This window comes from Melospiza melodia, chromosome 22, assembly GCF_035770615.1.
Source record: "Melospiza melodia melodia isolate bMelMel2 chromosome 22, bMelMel2.pri, whole genome shotgun sequence".
NCBI classification, from domain to species: Eukaryota; Metazoa; Chordata; class Aves; order Passeriformes; family Passerellidae; genus Melospiza; species Melospiza melodia.
In genome coordinates, this window is record NC_086215.1 from 10,186,046 (window position 1) to 10,202,402 (window position 16,357).

Sequence of the window (16,357 nt, forward strand, 5' to 3'; positions counted from 1 at the left end):
AATCTGTGTAAGTATGAACATATTTATGGAGACAGTCAAAGAAGAGTTATGATTCTTGAACTCCTTTCTGCTGCTAACAGATAGTATTTAGTGTCAGTCTAACACACAGCATTAAAGCACCTCAAAACACCTGCAGAGCACTGCATTAAGTGCAGCTCATCCCAGAAAACTCCTAACTGACAATAAAAGGAATAAAAACTTGCTGCATAACCCCAAAACAGAAATCTACCTATAATTAAAAAGCATATTTGCCATTGTAACTAGTCTGGGGGAAGAAAGAGGCAGCACAAAGACAGCTTTGTGCATTTCAAGTAACATGGTTGCAATTAGTGGCATTTCAAATCCTTGCAAGGAGGGCCCAGAGCCGGCCCTGCTCAAAACCTGCACAATAATGGGGTAGGTGGGTGTTTTCTAAAGGCTTTTCTGGGTTTTTTTACCTTGTTATAAATGTAACAGTTTGTAAACATGGTGTTGAAATCCTGCATACATTCACTGGCACTCCAGTAATAGTTGTGTTCCAGGCGCTTCTTGATCGTCCCCATGTCCATGGGGTTTTTAATTATTTTGTGATAATCCTGTTGGAAAACCAGGGAAGATGTTACATCTTCTGATTCAGTTTTGCTCACATCTCCCTCTAACCCCTGATTTCTTCTCATCCCCCCTCCTAAAAAATACCCCATCAAATTTTGTGGAAATTGTAAATGTAAATATATATTAATTTATTTTCTAATTTGTATCTTTTTAGTCTTAGCATTATTATGAACCTGTCTCCAAAACACACAGCCTCCAGTCTGGGAATCAGCATTTCTGCCTCCCTTTTTAAAAGGCTGCCTCTGGCACTCACAGAAGTTTATCAGGGCTGCCTAAAACTATGCTCAAAGTTTCAGTCTCTAATTTTAAGAGCACTTTGGCCTTTAAAAGATTTCTACCTGTTAACCCAGTTTCTCCATGGGCTGGTCTGGAGCACCTGCAGAGGCTGTGATTAGGGGATGCTGCAGGGCTGTGCAGTGTCATTTTCTTGTTCTGGATTAGAGCACCAAAACCTCTCTTGCTGCTCATGAAGCCACTGGCTGAGCCCATCAGGCTGATATTTCCCCTCTAAGCAATCCCAAAACTGGTATTTCCCCTCTAAGCAACCCCAGGCACTGATATTTCTCCTCTAGCCAATCCCAGGCACTGATATTTCCCCTCTTAGCAATCCCAGCACTGATATTTCCCCTCTTAGCAATCCCAGCACTGATATTCCCCCTCTAAGCAATCCCAGGCACTGATATTCCCCCTCTAAGCAACCCCAGGGCACCGATATTTCACCTCTAAGCAATCCCAGCACTGATATTCCCCCTCTAAGCAACCCCAGGGCACTGATATTTCACCTCTAAGCAATCCCAACACTGATATTTCACCTCTAAGCAACCCCAGGGCACTGATATTTCCCCTCTAAGCAATCCCAGGGCACTGATATTTCACCTCTAAGCAACCCCAGGGCACTGATATTTCACCTCTAAGCAATCCCAGGGCACTGATAGTTCCCCTCTAAGCAACCCCAGGGCACTGATATTTCACCTCTAAGCAACCCCAGGGCACTGATAGTTCCCTTCTAAGCAACCCCAGGGCACTGACATTTCCCCTCTAAGCAATCCCAAAACCGACCTGACCACCACAAAGCTTTCTATGGTGAGAAGACAACAGAAACGTACCGGCAAATTGAGTTTAATTGCATCAACAGGCTGGTAGAAAGGCCAAGCAAACTGATGCTTCCACAAGGTCTTCACCACAACATTTTGCATATATTGCAGCTGGTTGGTTTTCCTGCCAGGTTTGTTGGGATTTGTCACCTCTGGAGGCGGGGGATTGACGGGGCCCTGAGGAGCCTGGATGGCTGAGGCGACTGCCGACATCTTCCTGCTCGGGCTCTCACTCGCTGTCACTGTGGCAGCAACGGGGAGATTTTCTTTCTTCCTTTATGCTCCCTGAATGGGACTGACATCCCATTTCCAGGGTGCAACCATACAACCTAGAGCAAACTACAGAGAGAAAGAGGGAAGGGTGTAAATAGAGGTTTTTGAAGCAGGCAGGTTGTGACATTTCTTCTGTGGATAGTATTTAAACTTAGGCTCTTCACCCTCTTTACCCCATTGGCTTTGTTCCTGTGGCACAGTTTATCTTGGAGATGGGAACAGTTCAAGATCCAAGAGACAGTGGAACTCCCAAATTCAAAGCCTGCAGACACAGCAAGCTCCATGGGACTAGTTCTTGCTTTAGCTGGCTCAGAGAGCATCTTCATGTCAAGAAAACACTTAGGGCAACCCAAGAATTCACTCAGGGAGCACAATTAGGATGCAATGCAGATTCCATGAATGCACTGATGCAAGGTGCTAAATCCATAGCCTCCCTCTCCATGTCAACTGAACTGCATTGTCTCTAAACCCATGCTGCCTGGCCCCCAGTCAGCTCACAGGGCTCTGCTGAAATCCCACAATGAAGCAGACAGCAGCTGCCAGAGGATCTCAGTCCAGGGAAATGAAAGAAGGGGCAAAGGGAGATGCTGTGAACTGCTGAGAGTGAAAGGTGTCACCAAAACCAACACAATTTGAAGTGATCTGCACTTTGAATCTCATAAATGTCTTATTATGCCTCTTCCTGCATGCACCTGACTGGTTTTGACCCCAGTTTTATATTAAAGTTTAGAGACCCAGGCTCAGATAATAACTGGTGTTACACTGATATCCCGTGACCTGGCTCAGACAGTGCTGTCATGTTCTCTCTCAAAGACACATTTGAAAAAGAGGAGAATACATAAATTGCATTATTGTATTCTGGTTTTCTCTCTGCAAACTGCAGAGGTAAAAATAGCCCAGTATCACTGAGCCTTGTGTAGCATATGGTAAACAGCTTTGCTATGTCATCTTCCATAAACATTGGATATTTCAGCTCACATCAGGACTGCAGCTACTCTTCTCATGGCAAACAGACCACAATCACTTTCCAGAGGCAAATTATTTTAAATATGCTTAGAAATCCATACAAATATACTTTTTGGTTGAACAGAGAAGCATGAGTAAGGACAGAAGGAATGTAAAAGCAGAGAGACATCCTAGGAAAAACCCAAAAACCTCTGCATTAATACAGCCCTAATCATCTCTACTGAATATCTGCACTAAATATAGAACATCAACTTACCCTGTGAGCTGCTGATTAGATGAAGGCAAAAAGTAAACACATACCTAACTTGGGGAAATTTTACCAAAATAGCTGTGTACAAACAAACAGATCTGCAGCAGAGAGGGAGGGAACTGCTGAAAACCTAAACCAAACCCCTGTGTGAATACATGTGATTATCTGTGCAGGAAACAGCCAAGTCCAGTTCTGATGCTGCCACCATTTGTTCAACACCCACTACATTCCAAGGATGGAGAAAAATGCCAGCAGGACTCTCTTGTATAGCTCCAGAATCATGGTCCCTGTTTTTTGATAACTCAGGAGCCCAGTTTAGCTCCAAAAGGATTGGTTTTTCATGTGCTCATGCTGCTGGTGATCAGCAAGCAGACAAAAGGGGTGCTGGCATCCCCTGGACATGCAATTTCATAACTAGAATGTTATTTGGGATTTCAGATTTGGGGAAGGATTTTCTCCCAGTGTTCCATCAAGTCAAAGCAGCAGCAGAAATATTGCAAAATTCAATCTTCAGATCGAGGGGGGTAAATAGAGAAAGAATTAAAAGCAACAAAAAAAGATAATTAGGAAGTTTCACTCAGTCTCCTCCTGGGGAGCTCCCTGCATGGATTCAGGTTTCTGAGCAACATCCATCATCCCAGAGAATGCAAGGCTGCCTGCAGGTCCCTGGTGACCACCACTGAAACATTTTGTTTGCTGTCTACTTGATTAACAAACTGAATCCAGTGCAAGGATTGAGGGGAAATAAAACACCCACAGAGAGCAATTCCTACTGCTAGAGAGCATTTGGGTCACAAGTTTCAAACTATGAAGTGTAACTTAAGTCTTCCCTTTAAATAACCTGAGGCTAAATATGAGTCTCTTTTCCTTTCAATTTCCTCATGTCCTACCTCTCAAACTCCAATTTGATAAGGATTTTTAATTAATTTGTATTAAATCCCAGAACTGTCATTCAACAAACCATAGATCCATAGCTCCTATCTCTCTCAGACTTTTTCTCCCTGACCTTAGCCAAGGCTTTCAATATCTTCACCCCACAGCTCCTCACCTGTGCCATGGAGATAGTGGCAGCTCCTTTCTGTCCCCACCCAGCAGAGAAAACTCCCTGGCACAGGCACTGCCTCCCCACAGAGCCATTTTGATCCTCAAGCTTAAACAAGGCTTGTACAGTCCACATAAAAGCATGGAACAGTCATCAGTGACACAACTCAGAAAGGATTTTAATTAAGAACATTACCAAAACAAGGAGGGGCAGAACCATGACAGCCAACTTGGTCGGTTCCCTGCTCCAACACACTGAATTTTACACCCAAAAGTGGCTCAAACCTCCCAGCAGCACTGGCACAGAACTGCTGGATCCTGCAGAAGACAGAAATAGCTACCTGGACTATCTGGCAGTGCTGGAAGTACTGTCCTGCCATAAATAAAGCTTTAATGTGTCTCACTGTACCTTTAACCCTTGGTCCAGCATCTTCCTCACTATTTGCTGGGGAAGCTGCTTTGATATTGGATCACTTTGTAAATTTTAAAACTAAGAATTTGCTTCTACAGCCATTCTTTTACCTTTAAAAACTCAAAATGGTATCATTTTTATGAATGCAAAAAGCAAGACTACAAGGAATCTGGAAGATGAGGGTAAAAATGCTTTGGAAATGTCTAAAAGGCACTGACTTTGAATTAAAGATAAATTAATGCCTGATAAATCTAGCCCATGTGAAACATCATTTATTAAGAGAGGGAAGTGAGAGCTCTGACCATCTGACATCCCAAATTAGCACACAAATCACCCAAGAGGACACTTTAGTAGAGCCACAGACAAAAATTAAGCAAGCTTCTACAAACTGTCCCATAATTACAGGTAGAATTGAACTACACAGCTCTTGTCTAAGCGCTCCAGCACCCTCTGAAACTGCACTAGTATCAATAAATATTTCAGCTATTAGGGACAGTGACTCAGGACATCACTGTACAAGCCTGGAGTGCAGACTGTCAAAACCAGACACAACGTGCACCTTTCAGTGAGGGGCTAATGTGAGATTTCTTTTATCCCTGCAGTAATATCTTCTTAAATTTTAATTTTTAAATCACTACTTATCCTGCTCCTCAGGCCTATAATGTTCAAGTAGCAGGAGTTATTCTTGATTTTTCTGTCTGCAGAAGTGGTTTTGATATTGCAAGTTTAGAATACACCCTGAAGTGCTGTCATACACAAGGAGTGAACACTGCTTTTCCTTCTTATTCAATTTGAGATAGTAATTAAAAACAAAACCTAAAACCTCAAAGAAGGGAGGTTTTAAGTCTTGGAGTTTATGCTCAGTGCAGCAAACCAGGCATCAAAAAACCCAGCTAGGTTGGATGGATTTTTTCTTTTAAAAAAAACTTTTCTTCCATTGAATCCCTCACACAGGGTCAGTCAGCAGAGAGACAGCAGGCATGGAGAAAACATGTCAATAATTCCCTGCACTAGCAGGAGAACATTTTCCTGTCTGCAGAGGTGGGGACTGTTTTAAAGCAGCTCTGAAGCCCACGAAGAGTGCAGTGTGCCAGCTCTCCTGCTGCTCCAGCCAAGGCTCTGCCACTTCCTTTGGCAGTGCCCAGCATTTAATGGATGCTTTGCTCCTGTGCAGGACCCGATGGGGTTTGTTTTGATTGCAAACTTACACAAGCTTTATGGCAGTCTGATAAATAAGTATGATTCGTGCTAATAAAAATTAAAACAGTAATCAATATTGATACAATAATTAATATTTAAAAATAATAAAACAGTTAAAGGTTGTAATACCAAAAAAAAAAAAAGAGAGAAGCTCCACACCCCCCTTCCCAGCAGATATTCTCAAAGACCACAAAAAAGAAGCTAAATATACAGTTGCTAAAAATGACCAAAAACCTAATTAAGTCCCAGAAAATACTAATTATAAGAAATTTATTACCTAATATGTAAATGCAGCAGTACGTTAGTTTTAACTTACATTATATTAGCTTAGTGCACATGTGCAACCCAGAAGTAAATCAAAAAACAAAAAAAAAGAGAAATCTTCATCCCAAACAAGCCCCAAAGACTTGTGCAACCACCAAACCAAGTAGTAACGCATGCATAATAAAAGTAATAATAAAAACAAAAATAAAAATATAACAAACCAAAAACGAGAAAAAATAACATTAACGTATAGCATATAAAAATAATCTTCACTTAATAAACTTGTATGTAAAGTAACAAAAATCCCAAAACTCTGCCCTCCATACCCCGCAGTATCTTTTGCTTATGTGCTATTATTAAAATCTAATTATCCCTTATTTATATATTTTCTAAACTATTCAATTCAAATTACTACTACCTTAAATATTATTTAATTTCTTTTGAATAAAATAATTAAACAAACATAACAGCAGCCTGGCAGTCCCACAACTCCTTGGTTTTCCCCTCTCCTTGGTATAGTATTTCTGCGTGGTTACTTGGACATTGATCAAAATCTGCCAGAACTCCAGCTCGGCAAAGAAGCAGCCACATAAATCTTCCCATCAGGGAAAATTATCGAGTTTGAGAGATGTTCCTTGACCTCGTTGTTATCTGCACATTTTTATTTACATTACAGTAGCACACAGAGGCTGGGCAGAGACCAAGGTCCCTCAGCAGCTCACACTCTGCACACACACAAAGACCCTGCTCAATCCTCACAGGGCTGCTGCTCACAACTCACACTTCACACCATGGTGAGGTGACTTGCTCACAGCGCCCCAGTCAGCAGCCAGACCCAAAATTTGCCAGCAGGGCAGCCAGAGCAGTGTCCTCCAAGCTGCTCCAAGCATTGCTCCTTGCAGCCTCCAAAGCAGAGTCTCAGTCTCTTTTTTCCCAAAAATTGGAAGTTTGTTCAGATTAGCCGCCATGTGAGAGAAGTAGCCCAGCCTTGGTCATCTTACTTTCTCTGCAGGAGAGGTTTAGCACTACTGAACCTCAATACAAAGTCAGGTAAGGTTATTAATAAGGGTTGTACCCATTTCATTCCATGGCTGTGGAAATCAAGGGTTACATCAATCTCCTCAGAAGGAAACAAAACTCATGGATGCCTTCTTTTCCTCCTCCTTTGCATTCCCTTCCCACCCCACAGAGGAACTGAATTTCAGGCAGCTTTCAGTACCTACTAACATGTCAGCAGGGATGGTGTCTTCAAACACAAGGGATGTGCAATTTGAGAGCAAGACTTGAGGACAGACGAGCTGCTTTATCAGCCAACCCTGCCCTGGCAGACAGACACACTACACACAACATGCCACCCCCTCAAGACACTGGGATTTACACTTTGCTTCCCTGCAGGAGTGGGAATTTGGCTTGCAGTGCTCCTATGGCACACTGCAGCACTCTGAAAGTCCACTCAGCCATCCTTGCTGTCTCCCAAATCATTAATTCCACACATCACAGATTTGCTTTTCATGCATATTATTTTGAGCACTGCCTTAATAACATCCTGAGACTGGGAGATGCAACTGTGTCCTGAGCTCACCTCTGCACAAGGGAGGGGAAAAGATCACAGCAGATTAAGTCAGTTCCTTGGCTTTTGACTTGGTTGGTTTAATGCTCATTAGATTATGCAGATGGCTTTCCTACCCTTGCTCTCTCCTTGGCTATTATAAGAGCAGGTGTTTCCTCAGTAAGGAGCCTAACCAGTAGGCAGAAATCAGCCAGGAGTAACTGGGAATTTATGGGGTCTTTAGTTTTGATGCCTACTCAGTGCTCCCTGCAATTCACGCTGCTGTAAAATCTCTGATGAGATGCCTTCAAACCCAGGGGTAGCCAAAAGTCACTCTAATAAAAGCATTAGAGACTTACAAACACTGTTAGGCACCTCAAAGAAAGTGACAGACTTTCTGATAATTTGAGGCCAGAGTATTTCTCTCCCCCAAGTCACTAATGCCACAGGAAGCACTTTCTGATCAGGTCTGAGCAGGAATTTAGCTGCATGTCACACATAAATCAAATGGGGCTCAACTGATTTCTAAAGGCTGCGGTTTCAAATGCAGGGAGTGATGCTTAACACTAAACCAAGTTCATTCTCATAGCTTTGAATTTGCCTTTGAGAACAGTTTTAAGTGACCAATGTCAGTAATGAATTAGGCATGGTTGACCCTCCTTTGCACTGGGGAGGACAGAATGACCTCTGGACAGCTCTTCCTGCCCTGCTTTTTGTGGAAAACACAGAGACAAATTTCAACTCAGACTATGTTGGTTTTGTGCAAGCTCCTGAGTTACAGGGGTTTGTTAAAAAGGCGGCAGGAGGAAGGAAAAGTGAGTGGTTACTCAGCTCACTCTGTGTTGGATTCCTGACTGAAGGAGCTCAGCCAGCCTTGAGACCTGACTGCAGTAAGGTCTGGACTCAGATAAGCTGAACTGCATTTGTAAAAAATCAGCCAGGAGGTATTTCAGCAAATTAACTGGGTGGCCTATCATGGAAAAGTTAACTTAATGCTCAGCTGTAATAAATGAGATCTATGAACAGGTTCCAGAGTACTTGGAGTAGCTGGTGGCTCACACATCCAAATCAGCAGGATGGGAATGGGGAGGTGCTTAACAGGAAAATGCTGGTGGTTGTGCCTCTCACAAGACACACAAATTACACCTTTATGGCAATGGAAAATAAAACTGTTGGGCTTTTACATAAGAGATTTGGCATAGCTAGTGAAGTGTTTGGGATAACCACATGTCTGGGCAGACTCTGCTCGTGCCATTTTTCCCCCAGAGGGGAAAGGTGGAGACGCAATGGAATTGAATTATCTTGTGTGACCCACAGGGCTGAACCCACAGCACCTAACGGGGGGCAGAGCCAGGGAGAAACCAGACAGCCAAAAGATCCTGCTTGGAGCAAATTTTCCCTCCTATCCAGTGCACTGCACACTTATTTGGCAACTCCTAGCATCTGTAGGGGTGACTGCAGCCCCCATGGAGCAGCAGCCCTGCAGCCTGGGACATCAGGCAAAAAGGAAGCACTGGGAAGGTGCTGGCACACAGCCACACACCATCCATGCTCTCAACGTGTCAGGAGCAGGACGAGGGGCAGGAGAGCTCAGGGAGGCAGGAATGTGGCTGAGGGCACACTGGAAGTGCAGTGCAAACCACAACACAGGCAGCAGCCCAGGCCTCTGGGATTCAGGAACCACTTCAAGCCTGATCCTGCAAAGTGCTCAGCAGCTTTCCCCTCTCACCCAGCTGCAAGGTCTCTGTGGCTCAGCACCTCACCACAGAGGGTTCTGCAGACTTATCCCCTGCAAGATACAACTAATTGGTCAATCAAGATAAATCTCTTTCTAAGGAAGATTTAAGCACAGGCAGGAACAAAGTTAAGCTCTGCACACTTTGTGGTTTCTCCACCTGAGTCAATTCCTTTTCCAGCTGTTAGAGAGAGGTAAAGTGATAAGGGAGGTTCAGTGCTGCACATCTGGAGCTGGAGACTCCTCTCAGGCTGATCAGAAGTGTGGGTGCTGGCACTGCCTCAGTCACAACAGCTGGGAGAGCTGAGGGTGTCAGTGCCACCCAGAGCTGCAGAAGAACAGGATCCCAGCAAGGGAAATCCCACTGCACAAGGAGATCCTGATCTCTGCCATCACATTTCCTATAAAAGCACAGAAAGAAACTGCAACCTGATCAAGAAGAGAGATCTCCATGTTTATATGAAAAATGCCCAAGGAGTGGAAAACTTCTGGTGACCCTCAAATTCAAGGCTTGCTGAAGGGCACAGCAAAAAGACTCCACAGACTCAGTCACAACTTCTGCAGGCTGGGCAGTTCTGCAAACTCAGAATTGGCACAAATTGCTGGATGCCTTCTTTGTTATTCCACCCCTCTCTGTTTCTGGAATTACTATCACTTTAAGCTTCACAGAGGGACAGAATCCACTCTTCCACTTCGACTCACCTCTGGTTTTGCATTCAAATCCACACTTCAAGGACAATCAGAAATACAAATCCATTTTCTCACCTGGGTTTGAACCACAATCACCCTTTCTAAGATCCTTCACATCAGCATCACCAACTGCTTTGAAAGTGGGAGACAAACTGTGTGACAAACTGATGTTCCTTCAGCTTGAACTTGCATGTAACAGGGAATCTCTGAATTCCTGCTTGCCCAGCCATCAGAAAATGCACATGGAGCAAAAGAAAAATCACTTGCTGAGAGCTGTTAAGAAGAAACCAGCCAGCTAAAAGTGCAGGAGCAACAGGTCCATCCTGGACACACCACCCCAGTGACAAGCAGCAGGCTGAGGCTGTTCATCATTTCAGAACTGGATGATAATGCTGAATAGTCTTAACCTGATACTCAGGGGCTCCAGCAGAAGTCAGCCTGGGGCTGCCTCTGCTTGTATTCCTTCAGGAAACAAAACTGGTGGATAGAAACAGATATAAACACTACCAAGCAGATAAACTGCAAGAGGAAGCAGGCAGCTAACCTACTCCCTCTGGGAGAAAACAAAACATAGAGAAAGGCAAGAGAAAGGAGGGATGAACAGAGTGAGGAGACAGAAGTGAAAGCTCCCTGTTTCATTCAGTTTTAAAATGTGATTGACCACAGGCTGCTGTTAAATGCTGGATCACACCCAGAATACTTGTCTGAACTACAGGCTAAAAGCATCACAACCCATCTCCTTCAGGGCTCTGCCTCCATATCTGATTTCCCACATTTCCCCTATTCCTTTACAGCCGCCCTTCTCCAACAGTGACACTCCTGAGCACTCATCCTGTGACTCCAGCAAACCATTCTGCCAATTTCAGGTCAGCACACTGTATTTCAGATAAACTATTAAAAACAAACCAAACTAACTGAAATGAGAACAAAAAAACCCACACACACTCTGGCCCTGTCCCAAGTTTCAGCCAATGCATGCACAGCAGCAGCATTTAGGTGCAGCCAGTAAAGCAGAACGTGGCAACACCCATACAGGGTCCAGAACTCCTGATGGGATTATTTTACATCTACACCCTCATTTTTTGCATTTTAAAAGGATGTGATGTGCACAGTTAAACATCTGAGTCCTGAAAAAGTCAGCCCTTCCTCTTTTCAATCAGCCTATGGTGCTCTGTGTACTTTTAGAGCACAAGGAAAAGCCTCAAACTCGCTCTGTTTGATTCAGCATGCAGTGAATAAAGGACACAGAGCCTCTCCACAACAGGTTTTGTCATGATTGTTTCTTTCTCTGCACTTTGATTTCCAAAAAGAGAGATTATTGGACAGAAAGCTTTTTGAAGAAAAGTCTAAAAAAAGGAAAAAAAAAAAGCCACAAGAGCTCAACTACTTCCCTGCTGGGCAGAGCATCTCTGAGCATCTGCTGTACCTGCACAGAATTACAAAACCTCCTGCTACAAGCCAGCCTGCTGACAGGTCTGACACCCCAGGCTGCAGGCTGGTTATCCCCCACTTGGAAAATGGGGATATCAATATTTCCACTGCCATCTGCAATTAAAGTCATTAGCCTTTTCGCACACATTTACAGATTAACTCCTTCTCAGTGTTATGGTTGCACCAATTTTAAAGAAAGGGGAAAAAAGAATCAAGAACACAAAGGAACTTGTATTTACAGAGTGTTCAAATACTATCACTGGGGTTTTTGGAAACAAATTCCTGACTAAGTACAACACTCCTTGTCATTGGAAGAAAGCGCAAAGCTAAAACTGCCATCTGCTTTATCCCTTTGCCCACACTGCAGCACTCTTTAAAAACATTTCTAAAAGATAAACCACAACACCCAAAAGGTCTTTAGTGGCACCTGCTAGGGAGGGGGGGTTAGATACAGTCAAATTCCACTTCCAGCTGAGTTTAAGAGGCTACAGAAGCAGGAAGATCACCTCCTCTTTACAAAACTAAGTACAGAAAGTACTCTGAGCAAAGTATAAAATACAGAGCCCTTGCAAATAGCATTTAATTCCTCTGTATTAGCTATTTAAAGAGTTGTTTCCTGCTCTGTGGAGCCAAGAACCTCCACTGCAGTTCTCCCTTACACCACCAGTTCTGCAAGGCCATATATCAGCGTTATTAATATGATTTACAAGTGCTACAGATGTTCTCCTTAGGGGCAGCTCCATGCAAACATAGACAGACTTCTAATAAACAGACCCAGATCCATCTGTTAACTTGTTTGAAGCATTTCACTGTACAGAGCAGAACCAAAGTGATTTATTAGAGAAAATATCTTCATCAACAAGCTCCCTTATACACTTCTTGTGCTCCAACACTTTCTCCTACTTAACTTTTAAATTTGTTTTTATGTATTTAAATGATTAAAGTTACTATTTTTAAAAAGAACAATTAATTTCAGGACAAAAAGCATTACAAGTGTAGTAAAAATGGATGAGCTGCCACTGGTTTAAATCATGCTCTGGGTTTACAACTACAGCACTGCACCTTTCCCATGCAAAGTCCACCTAAAATCAATACACAACAATCAAGTCAGTTTAAGGGGATGAAGGATGAAATGGAAGGGATTGAATTACCATGACATAAATATACTGCTTGTTATCTGAGCCACAGTAACGTTAGAGCTGCTAATGGGGCAGGGTAAGAGCCCCACACACCAAGGAATTACTGCAGCTCTGCAGGCAGAGCAGCCACTTGTCACAGCAGTCACCCTCCCATTGAAGACCACCACTCATCCCCCGTGCACACTCCCACCAGCTTGGCTTTATCTGTTTCCAAAGCAATTGAAGTGCCCTGTGTTTGAACAAGCACATTGTCCCGGAATAACTCCGTGTGTTAACTTAAAGCAAACACAGCCACACAAGCACAAAAGGCTCTATGGGCTCTGCTACTTCCGATGAAAAGTGATTTTGCTAAGGTTGGGTAGATCCATAAACTTGCTCAGCTATGCAAGGAAGTTCCAGGTCAGCTGAGGTGTGAACAAACTGTGGTACTTAAGCTCCTGTCGCTCCCTTAGAGAGCATCAAAGCAGTTTCTGAGCTTGAATTAAATCCCCAAACGGTCTGCAAAAAAGGGAAAAATTTGGATCTTAAAGTTACCCCTCCCTATGCAGGGAGCAGAGGCTGCTGATCCAGGAAAAGGGGGGAAGGTGCTCCCTACTGCCTCAGACCCCCAGGGAACAGTGCTGAGGACAGATGGACAGAAGGACACAGCCTCCCCAGCACAGCTCCTGCTGACAGCACCCACGGCTTAGAGCACACAAGCCCTAAGCTGCTCAGAGCTCCTGCATATGGATGAAGCTCAAGTCCAAGGAAATATGACCATGGCACTGTGGACACAAGTATCCCAATGGATTCCCTTGTGGCTTGTTCCTGCCCAGGAAAGGAAGACACTGATCCAGACACTCCCACTCACTCAGGTAAGCACTTACCCCAGGGGAAACTCAGAGGAACATTCCCTCTCTCTTCACTGAAGTGCTGCACTTCAACATTATTTCACAGACCCTGAGCACGACTGTAGTAGCAAGAGAAAAGCTGTAAAAAGCAGTGCTTTCCAGAAGGAACAGCAAAAAGCAATGCTTTCCAGGAAGGAACAGCATTCTCCACTAAACTCAGACAATTCTTACACATGTGCTCCATTTACCACTTTCACTACAGCTCACAGCACAACACAGTTCCTAAACCAGCCTTGGTAAGCAAAAAGGCAGCTACATCCTACAGCCCCTCCCAGCAAAAAGCTCTGGACTGCAAACTCTGCACTTGCTTATAGGCAAACCAATGGACCAGGGCAGTTTTAGAAAACAGATTAATCCCAGCATGGCCATATCGATGGGTTTTGAGAAAGGGAGATCCCCAACCAGGCACCCTCTGTGAGGTTACACAAGGCTGAGCCAAGCAGTTGAAAAGACAAAGTACCAGAAGAAGAAATGTGCATTCTCTTCAATCCAAGCAGGGTTTGGCTCCTGCAGGAGAGTCAGCCACAATGAAGAACATCTCTGCCTGTACCTCTGTGCCAGTGCATGCTCTGCATGGATGGCACTGCAGCTGTGTCAGGAAAGCTCTCCAAGTATAAACCTCACGAGTGGAACAGCAATCCTTTCCTGCCCCTGCTTCTCTCTCTTTAAAGGAAAGGCAGGAGCAAACAGGATTATTCCCAAAGCAGACCAGTGTCAATCACATCCGAGTCTAAATCTCAAGGTTTGACAGTAAATGGGATCAGTGCAGACAGGGAAATTTCTTCCAGATCTTTCCCTCAAGCACAGAAATTTCACCTCAGATTGTTTTTGCTACACCTGTTGCAATGCTGATGGAGAGGAGAAAACCCTGCTCCCAGAAAAGAAGAAAAACTCCTCTGACCAGGTCATCCACACTGCTGAAACCCTTCCAAATGTGACAACATCTGCTGAAAAGAGACCAAGGCCTGGAAAGGTGCATAAGGAACACAAAACAGAGGTGAGTAGTTTCTTCAGTCAGTATCTAATCAAGAAGAAGGGAAAAGGACTGCTAGAAAACACAACACATTACAGAACATTTCTGCACTGCTCTCCAAAAGAATTTACATCCTTCCAACACTGGCTTTAGCAACAAGTGGGTTAAAGAGTTAGTGAAAGAAACAAAGTTTTTCACCTCCAACAAGCACTAATGATTGACAAAACAACCCTGATGTCGCAGTGAGATCCTGTGGAATGAAAAGCTGGAGATGCACAGACCCTTCCAAAATATCCTGACAGCTCACTGAGCAGCACAGCACACAATGGCTCCCTCCCAACTCCCACAAGTCCACTGCCTGCAACACAGTTCTGGGCTACTACTAAAGAAAAACGTGGCAAATTGAAATAAAACAAAACCAAATCAAAAAAACCAACACTACATACAAAACAAAACATATGGCTCATGGTAATGATTGGGAAACCCACTGAGGATTAATGAATTTTGCAAATTAGCAAAGAAGGTGCAACCAGGATTAAAGAGAAACAATCAACAACACTGAGATGCAAAACACTCTCTGTTCATTTATTTAGCAAAGTGTAGCTCTGCCTGTGCTGAAAGCACCTGATAGCTTACCAAAGAAGACAGAGTAATATATTTTGTAAAAGTAATTAAGCCTTTGAAATATGAGACCATAGTACATCACTCAGCTGCTGCCGAGGAGAGGGATTTGACTCCCAAGTTGTTTGTGCTGTCAACAAGAGAGATCAGGCTCCCAGATTACTCCCGGGAGGAGGAGTGAGATTCTAGGAGTGCAGCAGGGCTTGGCTGGAAACCCACACCCCACTGCACAAGTGCCTCCCCTCCACGGGAAAAGGTAAATACTAGACAGCATCATTCAGAACATGCAGCAGGTAAAAGATGTGCCTGGGAAAACTCTGGGAAGCCCCAGCCCAGCGTGTGCACTGCCTTCAGCCTCACAGGGAGAAACCCTCAGCTCAGGCAGGCACCCCTGGCCTGCAAGTGAGGTTTGAGGACACCAAAAACCCCATTGGACTCACTCCACCTTAAGTGGTGAGTTCTAAACACACAGTTCTTAACTCAGCAAAGAGGCCTCTTGCAGGATTATTAAGAACTGTGATTTCTGTCACTGCACACAGCAGTGCAAAGACACAAGCAGCTATGAAGCCCACAGAAACATTTGCATTTGCAGACACTGACTAATAACAAAATCAGCCTTCTTTAAAGACAGGCACTGCAAGGGCAAGGCTGCCCAGCACGCTTACTGAGCCGGAACTCAGCCTTCAACATGCTTCTCCTCTAAATACTTATTAAATGACAAGAACTAAACTTTTTGTAAGCACTTTGGTGCTTCTATGACACCAGTTTTATTTCCAGAAGCCTAGTTTTTATGTGAAGATAACAGAACAAACACTCCAGAGTCAGCTTTAAAAACACCCCTCAGACACTTCACATTGCACGTGCATTCTTTCTTAATTTAAACTCTGCATGCATAGGTCACTACAACTAAAAAGCCTTTCAGTGCAATAGCTACTGTCTCAGCACTGGAGAGACAATATTGCAATCAAGCTTCTGCTGAAGATTGTATAAGACTGTTACCCCCTGCCCAACCCTTTTATTAAACATTGTCTCAAAACACTAAATAAGCACAAGTATTTTTATCCAGCGCAGACTAAAGAGAAAGAAATACACAATCTTAGCATTTCTTCTTTCCAAAAAGGAAGGCTTTGAGGTCTGGAGTTACTCTGTTTCAGCAGGAGCCTCCCGGGGTATTATTAAAAACTCCCCAAACTTCTGTGCTAAAAAAAATGAGGCAGCCAGCAGTCTGCTAGTGCTGT

General features: G+C 43.9%; 1 protein-coding gene across 1 annotated transcript in view; it reads right to left on the reverse strand.

Moving 5' to 3' along the window:
• BRD3 (bromodomain containing 3) overlaps positions 1 to 16,357 on the reverse strand; it is a 38,133-nt gene that overhangs the window by 19,634 nt on the left and 2,142 nt on the right. The window contains exons 2-3 of the mRNA XM_063174718.1: positions 1,698 to 2,024; positions 438 to 575 (exon numbers count right to left, since the gene is read on the reverse strand). Coding sequence (XP_063030788.1) covers positions 438 to 575; positions 1,698 to 1,898 — 339 coding nt within the window. The 5' untranslated portion in view covers positions 1,899 to 2,024. The remainder of the gene's footprint in view (positions 1 to 437; positions 576 to 1,697; positions 2,025 to 16,357) is intronic.